At 33.6% G+C, this 25,048-nt stretch overlaps 1 protein-coding gene across 9 annotated transcripts in view; it reads right to left on the reverse strand.

Moving 5' to 3' along the window:
• The window catches only part of PHF20L1 (PHD finger protein 20 like 1), a 67,347-nt gene that overhangs the window by 22,340 nt on the left and 19,959 nt on the right, over positions 1-25,048 (reverse strand). For 3 of the 9 annotated variants that reach the window (XM_054691968.1, XM_054691967.1, XM_054691971.1), the window contains exons 5-12: positions 22,981-23,069; positions 22,678-22,767; positions 18,207-18,420; positions 17,511-17,639; positions 12,319-12,401; positions 8,600-8,852; positions 6,363-6,551; positions 5,888-6,094 (exon numbers count right to left, since the gene is read on the reverse strand). In XM_054691968.1, the coding sequence (XP_054547943.1) occupies positions 5,888-6,094; positions 6,363-6,551; positions 8,600-8,852; positions 12,319-12,401; positions 17,511-17,639; positions 18,207-18,420; positions 22,678-22,767; positions 22,981-23,069 (1,254 nt within the window). Of the gene's footprint in view, positions 1-5,887; positions 6,095-6,362; positions 6,552-8,599; positions 8,853-11,146; positions 12,402-17,510; positions 17,640-18,206; positions 18,421-22,677; positions 22,768-22,980; positions 23,070-25,048 lie in introns of those variants that run through there. The other 6 variants (XM_037501599.2, XM_054691970.1, XM_054691969.1 and 3 more) reach the window with 6 other exon arrangements.

Consider the following 25,048-nt stretch of genomic DNA (forward strand, 5'->3'; position numbering starts at 1 on the left):
GCATGGCCTGCTGATCCAGAAGATGCTGAAAAGCACGGGAGTGGTTGGTCCATGCAACATTTTTGCTTCTGTGACAGTCAAGATGTGAATGCTATTCAGGCCAACCCAATGAAATATTACACTTCATATTAAAGTATAATGGTTTTCAACACCTTGTATAACTTTTTTTAAATAATATTTAATCTCTGTTGTCCTAAAACAACCTTTGAACTTCATCATAAATATGTTGTTAGGTAACAATAACGCTCAAAACAGAATTATTCCACAAATCATTTTTGGTCTATATCTATCAATAAATGTAAAATACAAAGACTTACTTACACATCAAAATATCCACCCCAATGGCATGCAGATATTATCTAATAGCCCCAAATACATTTTTAAACCAATAACTGAAGCAATTAAATTTAATGAAGTTCTTAATTCACCTTCACTATTTTTGATGCCATCTTAATTTGTGTCTAGGGTTAATCTAAGAAAAATGCCACAATATATTTAAAATGCAATTTCAGTCTACTAAATTATGCTTTAATATCAACTCTTACAAATTCTTTTGATTTCCTTATCACAGAATCAGTATTACAAAGATCAGCATCTTATTCAAATTACTTCATATATTTGATGTAATTTGAATCAAATATAATAGTAATATAAAATACCACTCCGGAAAACAAACCATATATAAGAGGTGTTGATTTATAATGATGTACACCTGAAACCTATATAATGTTATAAACCAATGCTACTGTAATAAAATTTTCCTTAATTGTACAAATTAAAATTTAAAAATACTAATCTATACAATTTTATAAGCTGTTATTTTAATAAAATTTTCCTTAAATGTCAAAAATAAAATTTTTTGAAAGAATAGTAACCTATTTAGCCCATTTAAAAAATTAAAATACCACTTAACTTGAATTAAATGCTAATAAGGTTCTAGTAAGTAAATTTCAAATTAATTAAGAATATTGATAGCCTCCACTTCTTATGTCCCAAACTGGAAGGGACATCAGCACAAAAAGAAACACTTTTAAATTTCCTTATTACCATGACTACTGAATAAAAACATCACTTCCTTTTTACTAATTACTATTAATTAATGCATTGTGAAAATCCTACAAATTTGATGTGATTTCTTGAAAATAATAAAGCATTTACAGTGTAAACAGTAAGAGCATTGCTTTATAAATGCTCCATAATAGTACAGGTGTGTGCACAAGCAGCAATGATAATGATTACCGCTTCCTAGGCCCTTAAGTCCCTGAAGCACTGACTCTGGGTTGAAAGGTGAAACAAGACTGGAATCCCCTGGGTTGATTAAAATGAAAAGAACTGCTTTATTGGGCTGTCTTTACTGACTAGAAAGGCAGGGGTCTCTCAGGTGCAGGGGTCTCTCAGGTGCTTGGAAGACAAATGCAGTTAATTATGAATCACTGCTCAGTAAGCCAGCTCCTACAGCAAAAAGAAGTAGTCATCGCCCCGACTGCTTTCAGGAAGACCAATTCCAGATTCCACTTCCACATGTTCTATTGGTTCCCAGGCCTTAAAACTCTAAAGGGGTAAGATTCCAAAAGTAAAACTGACGGGGGAGGGAGGGTGTCAACAAAGGGTGTCAACATCTCACGCACAGGGTATTAAGTATTCATATATGCAGTGATGGCAGAACTTGTACAAACATTCACACATAAATAGAAAAACAAGCCCATTCTAGAATTCAACAAAAGAATAAATTTTGATTTATGAGAAGTTCATTACATTGTCCTTATTTCACCTATGCAAGAATTCGGGAACTAAAACACTAGAATATTCATGCAACAAATATCGACATTTAAACTAAATTTTATCAACACGTTTTCTTCAAATTAAGTATTATGTGATAGCCCAATATATGATAAAAAACAAACAACACAACAGAGCAGAGCTATTTAAATAAGACAGGTAGATCTCTGAATTTTGCCTACTTGCAGACAATTTAAAGTCAATAATAGAGAGTGGTTTCTCAAGCCCCTTCCATATGCTTAGCATCTCAGATTCTACAAACTAAAAAAGAGGCTATCCCTGAGACTCTCCATGGAAACCCCAGTCTCTGCACAAGCCATGGACATTTGGTGTGGGGGTGGCAGTAGATTAGAGTGTCTCTGGCTGTAGTTTTGTTCTGTTTGGTACAATTCTGGGAAAAAAATGGGAAAATGCTTTAAAACAAAAGGTTTGTTAAAAGTAAATGTACAAGTGATATAAGATGTCGGACCAAAAATGAAGTACATTTAAAAACCACAGTAAGATTAGGTATGGCTTTTTTGCCATATTAAGCCAGATTACCTCTGATTTAAAAAAAAATACTATATTAACCAACCAGTAATATCTTCATGGACACCAAAGAGAGGAATCACTAAGAGTCATCCACCATCTCAACTACCATGATAAAACTATACAACATTCATTCATTTACCTCTATCTACATTTCATTAAGAGATCAATTTCAGATATGACTTTGAAGGACAATGAAGAGAAGCCTAATGATTTTCAACCAACACCCTCTAAAATGTAGTTGTCTGCTAATGAGCATCCTGATAGCAAGAATGTACAGTCTTCATGTCCAGGTCAATCCAATAGTCAAACCCATATTAACTAAAAAAATTCTGCAGTAAGACAAGATTCTTTGCTATCTATGTATTGATTTGTTCAAAACAGAAAATGGAAGATGTATTACTAAAAGTTTCTTTCAACACAGGACAAACTGAAAAAGCTTAAAATTATATTCATATGATCTCCTAATCCCAACTGCATCTTCACAGGAGTTCCAAAGAATTTTACAGAAACTATTTTAAGAGAAACTATCATTTCTAAGAATATTTAAAAATTGTAAGTCGAAAGTGAAAACAATATCATAATATGAACTTTTCTTTGGAATAAACATAAACCCCATTACATGCATTATCAATGATTTAATAAAAATAAAAATTTCAGAGCCAACAATAATCATAGATTATCATCTGCTACAACCTCCCCATTATATAAAGGAAAGACTGAGTTTCAAGACTGATTTATTTAAATGCTATTTATTTCCCTACCTGAGGCCTCCCTGAGAGCAATCTTTTATATTTTTGAACTCAAAAGTGCTCTGTACCTAGTTACTTACATCCTGCATAGAGGCGTTTTACATTCTATGTTATTTTTTTATGTATCCCTTTTAAATTTTCTGAAGGTAGATTGTGTACCTTCTAATGCATGCCTTACCATAAGAAAACACTCTGACAGGGAGCGATAGCTATGTTGGCCTCATGTGCACATTAAAAGTTTCTATTTCAAAAAAAAAAAAAATGTACAGCCAGTACTATTATCTAGAATTTAAAAGATTTAACAGCTACAAAACTACATGCATCATCCATATCTTTTAACTCCTTAAAAAGAAGTTACAGGTAATTCAGTATTTGTTTTACATATATATATATATATACATACATATATATATATATATATACATATATATATATATATCTCCAGTAGATAAAAAAGAAAACTAATTCACATCTCTAGATTGTAACAGAACTAAGAGTCTTTGTGAGGCTCTATCCTCATCCCAAACCAGCTGGCTGTTAGATAAAGCATTCTGCTAACACAATGACCACAAAGGCATCCATTTTTGAAGGTACTGATGCCTTCTTTAGTAATGTGAGCAGTGATATGTTCATAACCTTGGTTAATCACCCTGTCAGGACACAACTCATGGAAGAATGTAGACAGTTTAGTGCAATATCATTATCTCTACTGGAAAAAACAATTAAAAGTAAATGCTAACCTGCTAAGAGCAGGTGCAATAATAATTGAATCATTTGCATAATCTCATCTATCCTATAGCATGACTAATAAAATCATTAGCACACAAATCTTTCTCACACAAAAAAGGAAAAAATCAAAGTCTGTTAAGCTATTTCACAGTTAGTCACAAATATCCACATCATTTTAAATATCCCAAGAGTTTCAATTTAACAAAAACAACCCAGAAAATGTGTTTGATGCAGGTCTGGTAAATAATGCTTTCTGTAGAAATTTTAAAAATTCAACTAACAAAATTTACTTTTATAATCATAATCGAAATCAAGCAACCAAGCAAACACACACATTAAAAAATAAAAAAAAAACAATGACAACAACAAACATCTGGTACTTTGACTCTAAAAATTATTAAAGACAACCTGGGGAGCAGAGAGAAGTTCAACAAATACTACAGAAACGGTTCAGAGATGGTGGGTAACATATATGTAAAGGGAGAAAAGCATGCAGACTACTGAAGTTTCAATGCAGTCAGACAGGCTCACAGGTTTTAATAAAAAGATATCCAATTAGAACATGGCCTTAATTCCATTATTTCTCTGAAAACATAAAAAATTAAAATAGCTAATAGAAATAAACTAGGACTCCCAACCTCCTTCCATTCAATAATAAATCAACCTTCTAATCAACATTTAAAAACATGCATTTTCTTGAGTTAAATAAAGTTGCCAGCCATAACCACACCTACATAGATGATCCTCAACAAACCTACAAATCTCTCCAACAAATCGACCAAAACATCATATAAATTGAAACTCCTCTCCACCTTTCACCCTTCAAGAAAACTGCCTTACTGTTTTACTTTCTTGAATTGTTTTTCAAATACTTCAAAAAGAAAATTTTGTGTCTTCCTTCTAATCCATTACATTTTAACCAGTATGAAACACAGTAAGAAACATGCCGGTATTGTAACTAGCCATATATATTACAAATAAGCTAGATATTCTGGGGGAAAAAAAATGGCTGTGCTAATGGAGTTGTAGAAAAGCATATATTTAATATTGGTTACATTTTTATTTTGAAGGAAGGAGTAAGACAATAAAAGCAATAAACTAATAAGAAAATGCAGTTAAGCTAAAACAAAAATGTTTCTTCAGTTATATCAATCATTTTGTTTTAAATTTTACCACCATCAGAAAAGAGCAAGCTCTATTTTATGCTTCATCCAAGAAGCTGATAAAGTGATTTCAGGAAAGATGCTTATATTAAGTACTATTAACCCCAACATTGTTGGTTGTAAATCAAACAAGTTTTGTTTTTCTCTATTTTAAAATTAACTCAATTGAGAGCTCCTCCATTCACGTAATTCCAAATTAGTAATTTACTAGAAAAGGATTTGAAATTAGCATTTGCCCTATTTTCTCATATGTTCTTTAGTTGAGGTTAAAATTCTATCAACTATTTCAAATAAAATAATATAACTGTACAGGGGAAATATAATTAGTGATTCTGTTAGATTAAAATATCAACCTAATAAAATACCCCTGAATCCTTTCTGTTAGATTAAAATATCAACCTAATAAAATACCCCTGAATCCTTTCAGATTATGTCCAAAAAATCATCCCAAAGATGTGTTCTTGAGCAGGGCTGATTTTATATGACCGACTTCTAAAATCACATTATAACAAATTACATTTGAACTTGGGAGACTGTGCCCCAAGTTATAGGGTTATAGGTAAGATATAAGTATATATAGTTAACATTAAGCTAAGTATTGCTTAAATATTAGCAGCTATTAAAATCCTTAAACCTCAATGTTGTACCCATTAAATATTACCTGGCTTCAAAATCAAGATTTTTCATCATTATATTTAGCTTTAATGATTGCTATTTAGTAGCAGCAGGATGTTGAAAGAAGCAAGGGAAACGACGCAAAGTGACAAAGAAGTATATTCATTAAAGAACTTTAACAGACACAAAAGCCCTATCTCTCTTAGAAGTTATGTAAAGATATTTATGAAAAGGAATTATCCATTAATGTAATTATATCAAAATGTTTATGCTTATAAATACCTAGCTACTTGTAGAACATTTTTTTTTTTGTTTTTTTACCTGATGCTGCTGGAGTTCCTCTCATATCAGTTATTGCTTTGGAGGAAGGGTTTGTAAGCATCTGCGATTCTTCCTTGTCTGTCTTGGGACATTCGTTATGGTAAGAGGGATCTGGGACTAGAGGCGCTGTAACTTCTGAAGCACGACTTAAGTCAAGAGGGAGACAGGCCCCCAGCTTCTCAAGTGACAAATGTGCAACATCAGGAACTACACAAAATAAAGAATGTAATATAATATTAACATAGATAAACTGGCACAGTTAATATCAAATTGGATTAAAATGTTATATAAATTGAACAGTGCCTGGCACAAAGAAGGCACTCAAATATTTGCAGAACAAATGAAGTGCTTATAAATCCAAAAGATGTAAAAAGGAAAAAAAGCAGAAATTTCTTAATGCTCTAATAAGCTTAAACTCTTAGTGCGTTCTCTATCTTCTTTACGTTTGGTTCTAGAGGAAATCAATATACATTACCCTCTGGTACTGAAGGCTCTTGCTGATTTTGAGAACTGATGGAGAAAGCTTTCCCATCAGTGGCTGGAGAGAGAGGAGAAACCTTTTCTATAGAATCATCAGGCATGGGCAAGGTGGCTAAACGCTGAGATCTTCTTCTCCGCTCACTATGCTTGAAAGGTCTAGGGGGGTTCACAGGCTGTGGAGGACCTAGAAAAAGATCCTCAATGTTCACGAAGCAGAAACATGCTGGGATCATCTTATAATAGTTAAGGAGATAAATAGGGAAAAGAATTTAAATTCTGCCCTCTGATGTTGTTCCAAAGGTAATCAAAGGCAAAAACTGTGCCCTCATTCACAAAAAAAAAAAAAAAAAGTTAATCAAAACTTCTAAAATTTAAAGCCTATCAGAACCAAAAGAAAATAACAAGGAACACTAATTTCAGATAGCTTCCCAAGTGACAGATTATATTTAATTCTGTAATTGCAGATCGTTGTGTTAGTTGCCATTTTTCCTTTGGGAAAATAGTCTCTGTTAGCCAAGGATTTTTTTTTTTTTTTTAACTCCCTTTCGCTGCATTACAAATCCAGAAACACTAAGGGTAAAATAAAAAGCAGGGAGCATAGGTAACAAAAATTTGACATGCATTTTAGAGTTAGTGCTTTACTTCACTTGCCAAAATAAAATGAAATAATTTTATCCCACCCTCATTCTCCCAAATGGATTCTTCTAAACATATGTTTGGGCCTGATTCATTAAAAAAAATTGAATACAAACAACTTTAAATAGTTATTATGGGCAAACAATGAGGATTTTAAAAGAGTATGAGACTTGCCCTCATGTTTTGTTTTTAAAATAATTTGGTGAGTCATTTAAACATCATCTAACTATGTAACACAAAGCACAGAAATCTTTTTTTAACCTGTTTTTTTTTTTTTCTACAAGGCATGTAAACATGTTTATAATCATTTTGAATAGGTGGGATTCCACCAGTTAATATGTTCATGTTCATTTAGGAGAGGAAATAAGAAAGATCTAGAGGTTGATACTCTGGATATCTAATTTTACAAAAATCAAATGAAAGACATGGTGACAACTGAAAAAAAAATTAATAAAATTCAGTTGCTGTAACATTGTGGTTATACCAAAATCAAAACAATTTCAAAATAAAATACGTATCAATATCGTGGAACACTGCAGTGACTACTATTTCATGGTAAATTCCATAATGAAATGAAGTTCGTAAGAAAACAATTGAGTTCTTCTGTCCTCATCCTGTCTACATATTTGATAAAAAGAACAAAACTACAACCAAGAAATACCAAAATCTGATAAAAAAATTAAAAAAACACTGTTTGGTAGAAAATAATGGAACTAAATGTTTGATTAATAAAAGTCTTCTCAATGTCAACATCTGAAACAGTCCGTATGGAAATATTTCCTATTCATTTACTACTAATCAGGTTTTAATTCAATTGCTGCATAGACAGCAAAAGTACCTTTTAACAAGTGACTTTTCAGGTAATTGTTTTTCATGTATCTCTTACTTAGAATAATAAACTAGTATGATAAACACAGGGTCAACACAAATCTTCCCATATATATGTATACATGTATCTGTATATATATGTATATATCTCCAAACCAAGGTTGAAAGACTATTTTAATAAAACGAAAGTAACTCTTGAAAGGTAAGTGGTACTGAAACATAAAATCTTTAAAAATAAGAGCAAGGAAGCATTTTTCTTTCACCAACAATATTAAACTTAAGTTTACACTCTAACTGCTAGAATAAAAAAGATATATAGTAGAGGGGATTACAGGCCAAGTGGTGGTCACTAACCCAATCAAGCCATCAGTCATTTTCGGAGTTAAGGAAAAATATTCACCGTGGGTGGGTCTTTTTGTGACTCTATGATTTTTGTTTGTCTGTTTTGTTTATTGGGCTTTTTTTTTTTTTTTTGTAATGAATCAGGCCTCTGATTGTGCTTAGATTATTAGTTAAGGAGCATCAAACTACAGTGGAATTTGCATTATTAAATGGTAAGGTTTCTCAACCAGCAGTACAATTTCTGTACAATAAATCAGCCAAAAATGTTTATGGTTTTGCCCCTGAAAAGTTTCAAGCCTTCCCTATCATATCCACTTAAGTTTGAGTATTTAAAAAGCAATTTCATAAAAATACAATATAACTACAATCAAACTTTTTAATGTATCTTATAGGATAAATAACTATTTTTTAAAAATCTGTGCTCACTAGTTTTATTTATCACTGAAGAAGAAAGCTGAGATACAAGCGTCAAATCCTCGACTTGTATTAATTCTGGGGAAAGTGGTGATTTAGGGGGTTTTATACACCCAGAAGAATCTCCAGATTCATGTTTGCATTTCTTGCTGCGAGCCTTCCCTGAAGACAAAGTTGAGGATAACAGTGCAGGTTTCTGAGTGTTGGCAGAACTGCTAATGTCAGCTTCATTTTTTTTCTGACTTTGAGGTTTAGGTGAAATCGCCTGAATAAATAATAAAAAATTGATATTTTTATTTTGGTTTCTTCATTTTTGTTCTTGTATTCTATTTTGATTGTTAAGCAACTTTAGTATCCAAAAACATTGTTAAGCAACATATAACATTTCTATTACAAATGAAAAACCAAAAAGAACCCCACAAATTATTAACTAAAAGTTGAATAGGCCGTCTTTAAAGGGATGCTGTCAACTTTTAGTCCAAATGGCTTTTTAAAAATATATTTTATTCATATTATTCTCAGAATATAAAATGTTTTTCCTGAACAAATATTTTCAATTTAAACTGAAATATACCTCTTTGAAACCATAATTACTAATAACATCAGTAATAAATAGGTGGATAAAACAGCATTTTAATGTTTTACAGCATTAGAAGACAACATTTAAACATTTAACTGCCACATGTTTTTCTCGTAAAATAACTTCCTTTAACAAATTAAATGTGGAGGTCTAAGTAGACAGCTTCCCTTTAAAGAAAGATCTCAACAGGAAAACAATGACCAAATTAACGAAACATTATCTTTAACTCATTTTAGTGCTGAAAGCTAGTTTCATAAGCATAATGCATCATGAAATCAAAGCCACCAGCAATACAGAGTTAAAAGACTAAAAAACAATACAAAACAAGCAACAACAACAAAAAAAAACCAAGGAGATAAAGTGTAAGTTTAAAACATTGGATTTAAAAACAAAATACGTCGCATTCTTAGATGAGAGTTTTACCTTCTTCCTGCCAACTGACACTTTTAAAAAAAAATTAGAACTTTGTCAGTTCTTTCATAAAGAGTATCTTTAATCATTTGGCAGTAAAATTTCCTACATATGCAAAAATATATGTGAGTGTGTCCAAGGACAAGAGTAAAGAGCCACACTGGAGGACTTGGAATCTGAGGTGTGGGTATGCCTGTACCGTATCTGACATACGTATGAGAGCAAAACAGGATACACAATTTTAAAAATGCATACTAAGATAGGTCTCTATAAAGAAATGGATTGGTAGCACTCTGAACAACATGTTTGACCCCAAGAAGCCTTTTTATTTCCCTATCCTTTGCAAGGGATGATAATCACATCTGCAGTCTGCAGTTCTCTGGAATATGAAAGACCACTCTCTGGGGACCAAAGAGCTTTCTGTTCGCAGTAAAATATAGGCACTCAAGTTTTGGTGGGGAAAAAGTGTATATTCCGTATTAAGTAGGGCACCTTTGGATGCTCTACACAGGCATGTTGGACATACCACATAAAGTGCCTGGTGTCATGTGTCCCATTCATTCAGTTGTCATCATTTCTATTCTTGAATTTACTCATTACACATGTGTGTAAGTGCAGATTAATCATTTGGAAAAGTACTCCACAGAGGGAAGGATTCCTAAACTTATCATAAAAGGTGTTGCCAGAAAAGTAATTAGAGCCATTACTTGTAAATAAACGATTTTATTGTTCATCTTCACATATGTGAGAGACATCACTACAGCATCCATTACTCTCGAGTTACAAAGTTATGAAACAAGATTTTAAAACTTAAATTAATATCTTGATAAGGTGCTTAACTTCTAAACAAGGACAAGTTAACACTTTAAAAAACTTACTGAATTATGCATCTAATGCAGATTTTATCCAAAAGTAAATATAACATAACAATTCCCTAATACATAAATAATCTATAATTAATAATTGGAGGATTGGGATTCAAGACTACAGAGTTTGAAATTTTAAAAATGTAAATAAACCCATTAGCACAGTAGGTTTTAGTTGTAGGCCTGTTATTAATCTATGTCATAAGTGACATTATTTTATTCATTAAGACAACAGAGGTTAGGGAAAATCAATACCTCTCCTTTCAGTCTACTGTTGATACCAACTGAGATGTAATGAAAAGTTTTATAACTCGGCATTTAAACTCTGAAGCAGGGCAAACAGCACAAAAATTAAGCGTTTGGTTACAAAACATTTTCACACTGAAATCAACTTGAATAACATAAAAAATAAAGGAACAGCATGATGTTCCTTAAAAATCTAAAATAATTCACAAAGTTTTCATTAGTGATTATTGGTCTCTTTGTTACAAAACTGGCAAGGACTCTGAAAATTTTTTTAATTATGCAAATATAAACCGCCGAGTTACTCAGTTTTCTTTTTTTAACTCAATTTTAAAATGTTGCTTTCTATACTTCTGAGATGGGCACTGCCCTCTATTCTAACTTCCACATATAATAAGTAATTTTCACAATCATGTTCACCTCAGTAGGATTGTGCATAATGAAAGATTGACATTGTAATGAATTTTCCAGAAACATTTTTATTACCCAAGTCCCTGATTTATTGCATTTTTGAGAATACCATAAACAGTGGTGAAAATACAAAATATTAGATCTGGGACATTGAAAAAAGTAACACACAGTAAAAAAATCATTTAAAATTTGGTTGATATCCTGACAATAACGGCAAAGACTTAACCGTCTGATGATCACAGAAAATCAGAAGGTAATGATTTGCTGACATACTAATTTAAAAGACCATTGATTTAATACAACATTAATGGAGGCACCAAAACAACGCACTGTTATCAAATCAGGCCTAAAAATAACCCTGAAAAACTCAATACAATATCAATTAAATTTGGACTATTTGTTAAAACACAGAAAAGAGCAAAAGATACTCATTTTAAAGTCTTCTTTATTAGGCTACTAATAAAGAAAATTAAATAATACAAAAAGGATATATTAAAACTACATTAAGGCTCAGATTTTAAAACAGGAGAACCAAGGAAACCCACTTATGGCTATTACTGTGTTCTTATAGTCTTACAGCGCCCAGGAAGGGAAGCCCTTAGAGAATGTGAAAGCATGCACAGCTCGCTATGTACAGTGTTGTGGGAATCTGAAGGTAGCCAAGGCAAAATCGAGCAACTGTAACCTTCACTTTTAAATTCCTCTATTAGGTGGTTTAAAGACAGACCCTTAATAGATTTTTTTTAAATTCATTTTTTGTAGTTATTAAAATATACATCCTAGCAAAAATGTATGGCTCATTGATCAATATTCATAAAACACACAGTCTACCAACACCAATTGTTACAATATAAAAGAAACTTCTTACAAAAGAAGCTTTATTAGATGCCAAAAAACCCTGTTTTAAATCACAAATGGAAAGTATTTGTGTAAGGGTCTTTGTGTAAGCTAGTTAAGGTAATCCAGCTTATACCTGGGATGCCTGTCTCCAGGCCTGCACATTTTGGAGACAAAGGCGTGACTGCCAGTCTATTGAAAACAAACGCTAATGAAGTCTGTGGTTTATCTGTATACCTTGGAGAAGGCAGAGTTAAAAATATATCATCAGTTTCCTATTCCCTTATCTGATCAAAAGGGTAATTTCAATTATGTGGATACTATAGCTCTGCGATCATTCCAGTTGGGGACCTTGAAAAAAATCAAATGCTACCATTTCATACCTGCTCCAGCATTGGAGCCGTTTCACTGTAGTCTTCCTTTTTCTCAGCACCATCCACCCCAACAGCTTTGGATGCCAACAAACCTTGAGAAAAATTGTACAGAAATTGCTTATTAGAAAAAATATTAACTTCCACCCTAATTAACTCTCAAAATTTAGCAGATGAATCCCTCATACTTTCTAGCATACAGGAAGTAAATATTCTCATGTTTACTCGCCAAAAAATACAAACACCCTTAATGATTCAAGGGACTGAATTAGAACTTGAGAGTTTGCTGATACCATATAAAAATTAAAAAAAAAAATACCATTAAAAAACTATATATGTATACACAATTATTCTGTAAACATTTTAAATTCCATGGCTTACTACAGAAACCAAAAACTGCCTATATTGTGTATAACTCACACAATGAGCTTTGGCTATAGAAATGAAATAAAATATAGATTTAATGTTTAAGACATGAAAAATCCTCTAAACATCTACAATACAAAATCTTTGCTGTATTAAATTAAAAAAAATGCTACCCACAGAATATAAAATCTTTGTTGTATTAAATTTAAAAAAAAGCTCCCCATTTTGTAATTTCAGGAGTGTCCTTTAACCTAAGCCTCACAGATTTATCTCTGCCCAGTTGTAGCTGTTCGTCTTAACGTAAGTTCCAAAAACACAGATGGATTCATATTATGTTAGTGGGAACAAAAGTGTAAGCTCTTCCTAAAGCATTTGAACTTGCTTAATATTAGGTTCTCATTGCACAAATCAGGAAATAATTTGGTGTCCTAGTTTTCTCCAATGTACACCAAATTCTGTTTTAGAAAACATAACATTTTATCTGGAGTATATACCATAACTTTACAAGACATTAAATCTATGCTTTAATTCACAATTAAAGTCATTTGTTTAGTCAACATTCTTTGCTAAGCAGCTTTCATGAAATCAAGTATATAACCGGGCATATAAAAGGTCACCAAAAATCATTTTTTCGTTATTTCAAAGTTGGTCACACAAACCCTTTGCTTCAAAGGACGCATGTTTAACAATCAGCAACAAAACAGTAAATTTACTGCAACTATTTTACTCCCTGCATTACCGATACTGTCCACAGCATATGTAACAGGAGAAAAAAAGGTACCACATCATTTTGAGTTTTCCCCGTCAACATTTCACTTTTTCAGGTAAATCCCCCAAAGATGTTAGGTAATGGAAGTAGGAATTCAAAGGTTAAAATTGTATTCTTAAAGAAGTACTATAGCTACTTCTTAAATGAGTCAAAAAACCACCTTCCCTATAGGGAAGATGAATATCTAGCACTTGGAAACGTAATTTAAAATAGAAAAGGCTGAGTGTAAAACAATGACTTTGATACATGATTTGTATTAAAACTGGTAAGTTAAAAATAAACTGGTAAGGATTTGGCCCAGCTTGATGTAACAATTTACATAGTTTAGTCAAGTTTCACACACTATCAAATGTGGGTTTAGGTGGGGAAAAACAACAAAATTTATTAAAAAAGCAACAAAATTTATAAAAATTACTTGTAAGTATAAATTCAATTCTATCAATATGACTTTATATAACTTGTGAACATTTTTAGACGACTGAAAATGATGTAGCTTGGAGCGCTTGTTAACATTTAAAGCCTAGGTTGTCACTAAATTTTTTTTCTCTAGGTAGTATTTTTAAGGATACTATTGCAAAAAAAGAAAATAATTTGACAATCAAATTATTTCACAGAAAACTAAGTAGAGATTCTATTTCTAAGGACTATTCAAACAGGACAAATATTTGCTAATCAGTCTATTAAACACATCTTACATTTTGCTCATTCTCATGTAGGTGGTGGAAATACTTTCAAAATGTCATCAACAGATGGAATAGATGACAAACTACAAAGTTAAATACAAGGTACTACAAGTTTTAAAGGAAAAAAATAATTTAACCATACTCTGTGAATTTAAAGGGGGATATTATAGTCTCAACTAATTAAAAGCAATTTCCATTTAATGGTTTGTAAAGAAAAAAATAAAGCTTCGTAATGGTCTTATAAAGTAATGGGGCATTTGGTAAAAACAACTTAAAATGAGATTAGGGAATAATACTTGGTTCATAGTCAATTCAAAAGCCTCAAATAAGATCAATAAAAAGCTTTTCATGTTTTATAAGCACATCAGTTACAAGAGTTACCAAATATGAAAAAGAAAAGATGACAAACAAAACATATCCTTAAAAGAGAACTCTGACCACAGCTGTTATCTTGACCGGCTTACATTCTGGGGATAGAAGCAGTATCCCCAGAGAACGAGAACTGAAAGGAAATAAATGCAAATGAAAACAATCTCAGTTATTTTCAAATGTCCCCATCAGCACACTACTAACAAGTCCTCCTCCAGAAAAATGTATCTACAGAGTAGTTACCTTAACGGAATGCATTATGCAGATTCAAGAAATTATGTATATGGGAGGTTGAAGAATATCAAACATTCATGAGCACCACCTACAAAGGGGTAATCTCTCAATACTCTACTTTAGCTATAAAAATATAGAGTTGGTCTCATACTGCCAACAGGAATAAATAGACTAGAGGACAGAGCACCTGGAATGCCAAAGGGGAGGTCTATTTTTCATCCAGGGATTCCAAACCACAACATTCTTGCTGGGATTAAGAATCAAATATTCTTGATGTTATAACACATTACTGACCAATTCAAATCTCTTTTAAGACAACTTTCAAAATTCCTTAGTCTCACAAACATATTTTTAAAATACCTAAACCTCTAGAAAACTCCTAGAACTATCAGAAGAGACCTGATGCCAATGGCTGGTGTCTCTTCACTTAATCCCTTGACAAACTATATTTTAAAATCTGCTCATATTCTTGTCCTAAAGTACAGACTCTTGATTCTTGTAATTTGAAGTCAGTATGCATAAAGTATGGCCACTAATAAGGTGTACTATATAATTAAAAACTCCTGAAGGCCATATCTATATACCTATATATGTGCAATTATAATTTCAGTGTCTACTTGTTTGGAAACTTCAACAGAACCATTCTTATTCAGCCTCTATGTAGAAATCAGGCATAGAATCACTGTAGGGTGTGCATATGCATAAGAAATCAAAGTGACTAAACACATGACTTAAATTCATCCAGGGGCTTCCCAATATATTTCCAACTAGAATCATTCTAAAAGTAAATAAAACGGAGAGAGGAAATATATCCACGCAGACTGAGCCGCTGCCATGATCACAGCCCTATTCCTTTCAGTAGAAAAAAGACAAAAAAGGCATGCTTAAGTGTGACAGACTTAAAATACACCATCATTTTATAACAAATTGCTACTTTATATTAGTTTTCATCTTTTTATGAACTACAAACGGAATTTACTATACAGAGGCAAGCCTGCTTTCCAACCATTGACGATGATGTCATATCTGTGGTCTTTTTGCATGATAGAGCGGTAACGTGAAGTTAAATAATAGGTGCAGAGAGATGAACTTTTAAAAGGATTATCAGACAATTAAACCTTCTAAGTAAATAAAAGGAAAAGATCATAATGTTTCACATTCATAAAATCTTATGCTTTTCTACTGCTGCTGAACTGTCAGTTGTTCATATGAGATTCCCAAAGGGATGTGCAGACGAAGTCTATCCATAAAAAACATGGGGTGTTACTAAGCAACCAGTGTTAGAACTTTCTTGAGGCGCATGGTGAAATGGTTCTTCCCCCCAACCCTACTGTCTTTGCAAGGCTGTGTGGTGATGCCTCATTGTGACCTGAGGTGTTTTCTTTTTTAACTTCTTTAAATGTTGAGCTCGAACTTCTCAGTCAGTAAGAGTATATTGACTGAAACTAAATCAGGTTATCCGCATCGTTGGGAAGAAGCATGACGCTGGCAAGCTGGCAGCTGTGTCGCTTCAATGTCACTTCTATCTTCCTCTATCTTGGCTCCTCCAAAAGCACTTCAATCTTGGTATCACAGGAGTTAGAAGCACCATTCCACCTCTGCCACCATATGGGGCCCGGGGTTCCAACATTCTAAGGCAAAACTGAAGTCTCAAGTTGCCATTATAACCATCCCTTGAATAAGATTTTGGCCTTCTGCAAAGCTAACATTTTCTAAGGAAAAGATGGAATGGCTGAATTTATTTGCAATTATTTCCTGTCCTTGGGGCAAATATATCCTTTATCTGAGAAAGGCACAAAAATAATATTAACAAGTGGAAAAACTAAATGTTTCACCTGTGGAAACCAATTATAATCACTGAAATGAATATTATAACAAAACAGTGGTTCTAGAGAAACCTCGCTTGTAGGATATTATGGAAGGAAAATGTTTATGTTTATTCTTGGATCTGACAATGAAATCAAGCGTCTTCACATTATTTAAAAGAATGCCAACAAAGATTTATGTTGTTTTATTAGGCCAAAGGCATTAAAAACCATTGTCCTTGAAATAAGAATCACATGACTGAATCAAGTATGTTAACTCCCCTTTCAACATATACTCAGAAAAAAATAAATAACATTCACATTTTAAAGGCTGGTGAGCCTTGGAAGTGACAGGGACTAGGAGAACTGGTCCCAAATGTAATACCTAAATCCTCCTTCTATAAAAACTAAGGAGTCTAGGACTTTTCAATGTTTCTACCATCTGAACACTCAGAGAAAAAAAAAAAAAAGCCCACACAGAAAAATAAGCCTAGATACTAGAGACCAACGAGAAGGACAGACATTTTAAAAACTTACGGAAGTACTTTTACATTGGGAATTAACAGATTTAGGAACTGATTTTAATCCCATTTTTATCTTTCCAACCATATATAGCATCATCCTTAATGAAACTGGTCAAGAATAAGAATGTCTGGAAAATCCTATTTAGTCTCAGACATTATTTCACCACAGGCTGACAAAAGCAGATAATTCAATTCTTAGAGAAACTACTCCTACGGCCAAGGTGACAATTGATCCTATCAATCCCCACAACATCCCTGTGAGGTAGGTAGAAGATATGTGGTATTTTTCACATTTCACAACAGAAAAGGTTAACAGTATAAAGCAACTATCTTTCATGTTAGCCAGTCTGTTACACTAAACATAAAGATACACTTTGCTTTATTAAACACAAACTACTCTAAAATCAAACCCTCCATTCCCCGCCCCCCCCCAAAAAGAATCATTGTAGTTTACCAGTAATCTTGTTAAGTCGAGCTCTCTTTGCCTGAAATGAGTTGCCTTGATTATTTTTCCTCTTGTTTGATAATGTGCTCTCTGGCTGTGGAAAGACCATCTTTGGAACGTTCTCTACATGAAGTCCTACTTTTAATAGAATACATATATGAGTTTATCTAGAATCCAAAGTTAAAACACATGAATTTTATTAAAGTAGCAAAAATGTTTTGCACTTATTTTTTAATCTAGTGCTTGACATAGAACTTTAAAAACCACAAGTCTCTCCAGATTGATATATTAGAGGTAAAAGACTACTAAGCAGTAATTCTTTAGGAAAGAGAAGCAGGAAGGAAATGAACTTACTACTTTTCCCGTATTATATACTGAAGCACATGCAGAAGCATTTAAGGGGGTGGGGGGCAAGGAAACGCCAAATAAGACAAAGCCCACTACTAAGAATTTGCAAATAAAATCTCAGCTCATGTCTCTGCAAGAGTACTGAGGGTGTCCAGTATCAAGTACCCACGTCAGACCATTCATCTTCAGAACTATCCGTAAGATGCTACAAAAAGTGAACAATCATCTTATGTTAAAGGAAAAGAGCTGAATAATTTAATTGCATCTTCAAACTGACAGGTATCCAAGGGGTCTGACTTGTTAACTATGCGAGTTTACCACTGCCAGAAGGAATGAACATAAGAACATATTTTGTACCAAATGTTTCACTAGATGTGGGCAGATCTTCCTTCTTCTCAGTTTCTGATGTGGCTATAGATGTTGAAGTCTCTTCCTTCTTTGAAGGTACTTTAAACCATTTTCTCTCATCTTTCTCCTTATCTTTATTGCTGTTAGCGCTGGTCCGAGGTTTGTTCCCTGTTTTATTCTTGGCTGCAGCTGCAGCAGCTGCTTTGACTAAAGCTATCCAATCCTCCAAAGGAAAAACACAAAACATACTTAGTGTTAAAAATTAATCAATTTAATTACACTAATGAATAAAAATGTGCCACATTTTCAAAGCTATTTTCACTCAGACACACAAATACAAGAATTGAATCAATTATATTTACAAGGTAGATCATCATGATGGATTATCAGATTTAATAATCTAATGGGTTAGTTGAATTATATAATTTTACACAAAATGGGAAAATAAGTGTTCAGTAACAAACATTCCCTTGATCTATTTCATAGGAACAAAATGCAGAGTAACAGAGGAAACCTATGACAAATGAAGACTACATGACATTCTGCTTAGTACTGTAGGGTTTCGATGCTGATTGTGCTTCTTTTCTATAATACAACAGACCACAAAAGAAAGAAAAGTGCTTATGTTGCCACGTAGCAAGGATAGAAAGAAATGCATTTCCATTTAGCAAATTATTCTTTATTATTAATTAGGACGAATGTGCCACTCAAAGTGTGTCCGATTAAATAGAAGCAAGATATGACTTGACTATTTTTTAAAGATTTCAAAGTCAGACACCAATTTATCACAACAGCATAAAATTACCAATAAAATAAAAAGAGCTACTGGACTTGATCAAGGAGACATAAAAAACTGTCAGGCTCCAGTGAAATTTCCCTCCCTCTACTACTTCCTGGCTCCATGTTACTCTTCTGAGAGGTGGGCATTTAGTTTTTCTGTGTTCACCTTGTTTAATTTCTTACTAAATAATTTTATTATTTTATCTTCAACTAAGACTATTTATCACAAGAAATATAAAAAGATGTAAAGAACTGATACTAATATTTAAACATTCATAATTAAAGATTTTTTTTTTTACAAAGCAAATATTTGAAATATCTCTACAAAGTTAATTTTCCATTGAGGCCACTAAGGTGACAATTCAGATTTAATCAAAATGCGTGAGATGAATTCTGCGTCCAAGCAATGAAAACCAATTTCACCCATGAGATGTATTTAACTCATGAGTTCCACTAACAAACATTGGTCATTAAGCAATAGAGGCAAAGCTCTATCTTAAACGCATAATGAAAGCAACAAATCATTAAAAACAAATAAAATGTGCGTCTCTCTCTCTCCTCTCTTGATCGAAATGAACTGGACACATCAGGCACTTGTACCTGGCACACTTACCACTTTCCTACTGAACACCCTGGCCAGTCTCTACGAGGAACATGCAAAACATTCAAGAGGCAACAGCTGGTAGAAGACGCTGCCTCTAAGTAACAGGAACTCACAGGCCCTGGAGTAGTCACATGTTTGCTCCTGCATCTAACTTTCCCAGTATTGTAAACTACAAAATCCCAGTATATGTCGTATTAGAAAAATTAATTATGACAAAGTGGTGAATAAAGGTTTGTATATCTACTATGTGAAAAAAAATGTATATAACAAGCCAGGTGTACCTATTTTACTTAGAGCCGCTTCTTTTTATAGTCCTGCCCATAGCAATGGCAAGCAAATAAAATTAACTCCGAGACCATGTGACAAGAACGAGAGTAGAGGAATAAATAAAATACAATGGGAGAACAAAGAAGGAAAGATTAATTTTGACTGAAGAGAGACAGAAGAATTGAAGGCTGAAATAGGACTTGGCTAAGGTAAAGGATAGAGGAACAGGAGTAAACGGACTCTCCTGGCTACAGGGATTTCATTAAGCAAACAGAAGTCAAAGTGCAGGGGAACAAAAGAGCAGGGTCAAGGGGCCACGTAGTAGGTAAAAGAATTAGGGCTAAGGTGAGCCTTGAGATTGCCAGGGTAGTCGTACAGAAAGCAAGCACCACCGATGAAAAAGGCTAGGAGAGAGCAATCAACAAAGCAGAAAGAGAAATAAGAGTAAGTATAACCAGACACGCAAAGGAAAGTACTAAACTCAGCAGAGAACCTATGTTTGCAGTGTTCCTGAGAGCACTGTGTTTAATTCTGGGTTCCACATTGTAGGGAAAATTTTAAGTTGTTAGAGAAATATTGAAAAATGTCAGAAAAATTCCATTGCCAGCTGTTTTCTATCCCCAGTAAAGAAAAAAACTAGGTGAAAGAAATTCATGCTATTCCTTTTAAAAGCTAAATTAGATAAAATAGTTCTTCATCACAAGTTATTGATCATGGGAATCACCGCAGTTGTGTAATATAAAAATTCCCCCATTATTTTGCTCTTCTATTTTTAAATAAGAAAGATTCACTATCAAAAGCAAGTCTTGTGATCCTTCCATGAATTAGAACTAATGATATGTTCTGAAGCTCCCTGTAGGTAAACAACCGAGGCGTGCACTTTATAAAGAGCACTGTTTGAAATCAGATCTGAGCTCAGCATATGGTGCACATGGTGGTTGAGTGAGGTTTTAATTCATTCAGTTCTCATAGTTCTGAATTCCTCAACTGTGAAATAGAAATAGCAGCCATGCCCATGTCAAAGGATTTACTATGAGAATCCAATAAAACAATGTAGGCAAAAATGGCTTTATAATTAATAAGACTTGAAGAGCCAATTCATATAAACACTAGTGATTTACAGTGGAAATTTTCTATCAGCACACATTCAAGAAAAAACAGGAGGAAAAAAGATATAGAAAGTTTAGAGAAGGGCATTTCCACAGTGTATGCGATGCCTTATCCTTCGCTAGCTCGGTATAAGAAATTTTACTGGATGCAAACATGAGTCCTCTCAGCACTGCCCAAACAACGCTGATTTAGTGTATTTCTCAGATGAAAATAAGTCAATACTTGTTGGGAAAAAAAAGACAATCAAAACACGAGCATTTTACATAAGAACCACCCTACAAATATTTTTAATGCTTGTGATTAAAAATTATAACACTATATGAATTCACTCCTACGTGGAATATAGAGAAACAAACAGATGCACTGAACAAAACAAAAATAAACTTTTAGACAGTAAGGCCAAAATTACCAGAAGCTAAGGCTAAAGAGGAATGGGTCAATTCAGTAAAAGGGGTTGACGGTGTTAAGGACAGATTTGGACGTGGGGGTGAGCTCGAGGTACACAGACAGCAAACCTGGATGATGCCCACCTGAGACTCACGTAATTTCAGGAAACAATTATTAGTTCAATAAAAATATTATCACAGAAATTAATGAAGAAAATTATAAAATTAAAGGAAATACAGTATTTCCCAAATTTTCTTTCAGTAGTTGGTATTTTGGCATCGATTCTAAGTTAATATGGATCATGGTGTGACTAAAATAGTTAAGAATGTTTATTATAGTAAATAAATTAAGGTTTACACTTGTAATTTTATCACAAGCCACATTGACTCACTCTCACTTTGAAAAAAATAGTTTTAAGGCAAGAGTCATGGCATGGACATGTGAATAATGACAATAATAAAATAATAGTTTTAAAGCAAAAAAAAAGAGAATTTTGTTTAAACAGGTATATATTAAACTAAGTTCCCAACATATTAATTATCTTTCTATGCAGTAACCAAAAAATCACACCATAGAATGCTTAAAGAACATTTTATTTATACATACAGATAGGGAGACACAAAGCAATTTCCTGATCAAAAGTATTTCTATATTTAATTGCATTTCCGTATTAGTTGGGGGGAAAATGCCACTAGTTGATCATTTCAAATGTAAATTTTTGAAAACCAGGTGATTTTAAACAAGCATACTTCTCCGAAGATAAACAGGAATATTTTTTGATGTGGTGATCCACATTTTCAGATGAAGGAATATATACAGTTGACTGGAGCTGACCAGATGATACCAACACATTTCAGGATACTTTTTACTGCACAATATGTTAGACATTTTTATAGATCACTTTCAATTTCTTAAAATTAATTGTAGGTCCAGGTGCTGAAAATCCCAAATAACAGCAGAACATAAAAGAAAATATTTTAAATTTCTATTGGCACCTTTTCTTTCCAGTATTTCAGGAAACATATTCAACCAATGTAATGGTGATTTTTGACTTAACCCCAGATTCTCCTTCAAATGCTTACCGTTCACGCTAGCTTTGAGCAGTGACAAAGCTCGTGACACAAGGCTCACCTCACATGACTCAGGGAGCCCTACCTGCAGCAGCCTAGAGTGTCAGGTAAGCGCCTTTTAAAAGAAGATTAATGACTATTATTTATAGGAGGAAAGAAGAAGATGAGAAACTCAATATAAAATTTTATACTAAAAATTAACTTTCTAGATGATAGTATATAACCAGGGAAAACAAAACAGAATTAAAGAAAAGGCACTTACCTCACTTCCCATAGACTGGTTACACGATCCAGCTGGGTCGATAGGACAACACCAGCTTAGTGGATGCTGGGATTTCACCTGGAACAGAAACTAGTGACCTATAACTTTAGCAGGTCTAAAACCAAAGAAGCAAAAATCAAGTGTATAATTTATTTTACATTCTAAGTTTCTTTTTCTTGCTGCTATTTGGGGCTATCAGCACATAACCCTACAATTAGTTCACTTCAAAATACAGATGTTTTTTGATTGGTCACCATCAAGAAGACATCCCTTTGGGTCGCTAGGAATGCTGAACACTCTTACCTGCCCCTTAGCATCTTCTGGCATTGCTTTAATGTGCATTCTTTTTAAACAACGAATTACTCCATCATAAAACTGAACTGTGAATGTTCCTGAAACAGGAGCAAGTCGGAATCATTAGAAAATATTCAATCTTACAGCAACACTTGAAATCTAACAAGTAATACCAATGAGAATAAATACTCTGTGATTGCAATAACTGCAAACACATACCCCTGTTGAGGACCCCATAGTTTATTAAGTTTGCTTTCTCTTTTCTTCGAAAATAAACTCTGCTTTACCTTAAAAAGTACACAAAACAAATTAAATCTTGGTAAGTTAACTGCCTGCAATTCTGATTTTTACTGAAGGATTTTAAAAATTATTTTGTAATAATTTAAATAAACATTTAAATTACATGGCAGGCATGTTTTAATTTGCCCAACAAATATTAAAATCATCATTTGCAAAAATGTATGCTATTTCCATAGGAATTAACTGAAAGTTCCTTTCCAAACAAGTAACAGAGAATGATCTGATAAAAGTAAAACCATTTTCTTGGGAAAGGAATAGTCCTTTAGCAATATTAATGAATTGGCAAGTAAGAATTAAAGATCACAGGCTTTTAATCTAGAAAACACTTTACACATCAACTAGATGAAAGATGAAAGTAAGCCTTTCCAAATTGGAACACCGACCCCAGGAGGGAGAGCAGGGACACTCAGCAGAGCTGCAGCGCAACCTGGCAAATACCCCTTGTCCCCATGGGCCATTCATGCCTTTCCCACCATTTCAAGCTGCTCTGAGAACTCAGGATTCTTTTTGCATGATTACCACAGAGCATATTCACTTCCTGCTACAGACTCCATGCTTTCAAGTGAATAAAAATTACACAGATTTTATACTTAAGGAAATTCCACCATTTTCTATCATCTCCTGTACAAATGAAGGCAAAGTAAACAGAAACTTGACCTTTACAAAAGAAGTATAAACAATAAATGTGATCATTATTACTGTCACTGAAGTTGGTACCAGTCAATGATACAGATACAAAGACTTTTCGTAATTTGAATTAACACCATACTGCATATTTCCCAATAATTAATGTAATGCACAATATGGCAGATATAAATATCTAAACCCATTATGGAAAAAAACTGATTAGTTGAATAGCAAGGATATAGAGAGGCTGGAAACACCCTAAAAGTGCCAGAATGCAGGTACACCTCACTCTACCATCACCCCTGGAACAGTGCTCCTCCTCCAACATGGCATTCCCGACATGGGCTGGCTCCTCACGGAGCTGAAAGGGCCTCCTCGCTCCTGCTTCTGCACACACTGTTTCCTCTGTTACTCTGCCTTCTTCCTTTCCTAATTTAAACCCATTCTTTGAGGATCAGCTCTTCAGATCCCACCAAGAATGTGAGAACTTCCCTGACCACTCCAAGCTACACTGATTTGCCTGTTCTTACTTCTGTATACAGATATCACAAAATAAATACTTTCAGTGGAGGTTTTTAAAAAATGAATTGTATCTGCCACTAAGGGCCCACCCTTACTATTCCTGAAATGACAGAAATCACAATCAGTATCATCACCACTCCACTAACACAAGCTTAATTAGCTATATTAAGAGGCCCCAGGACAAATGAAACAGACTGTTTCTGAGGGTCCTTACTTGTATGCAGGTACTCACGCATAATCCCGAGCTGCTTAAAGCATGGAAGGGAGCAGCCCACTTAAACTGCTTGTAATTAAAATGGAGACAATATTTAATTTTACTGTTTTGGGTATTCTATTATCCAACAAAACTGATTATTTCTCCCTTCCACAAACTGTTATGATCACCTACTCTGCTGGGTCTGGACTATACACATGGAGAGCCAATGTGAGAACAAGACCAGAATACAAGCTCAGTAAACCAGCTCTCCAGAGTGTGAGTGCAAGGTGAAATGGAGGCAGCACTAGCACAGAAGTCACCTGCACTCCTAACAACCGAAAGGCTGCTCACCCTGCCTGGTAGTAGGGTGACTAGTGGTAATAAAGCCACAGTGATAGCATGATTTCCATTCAATAAAACAATATATGGGAA

This window comes from Talpa occidentalis, unplaced genomic scaffold, assembly GCF_014898055.3.
Source record: "Talpa occidentalis isolate TD23 unplaced genomic scaffold, MPIMG_talOcc4v2.1, whole genome shotgun sequence".
Classification (NCBI taxonomy): domain Eukaryota; kingdom Metazoa; phylum Chordata; class Mammalia; order Eulipotyphla; family Talpidae; genus Talpa; species Talpa occidentalis.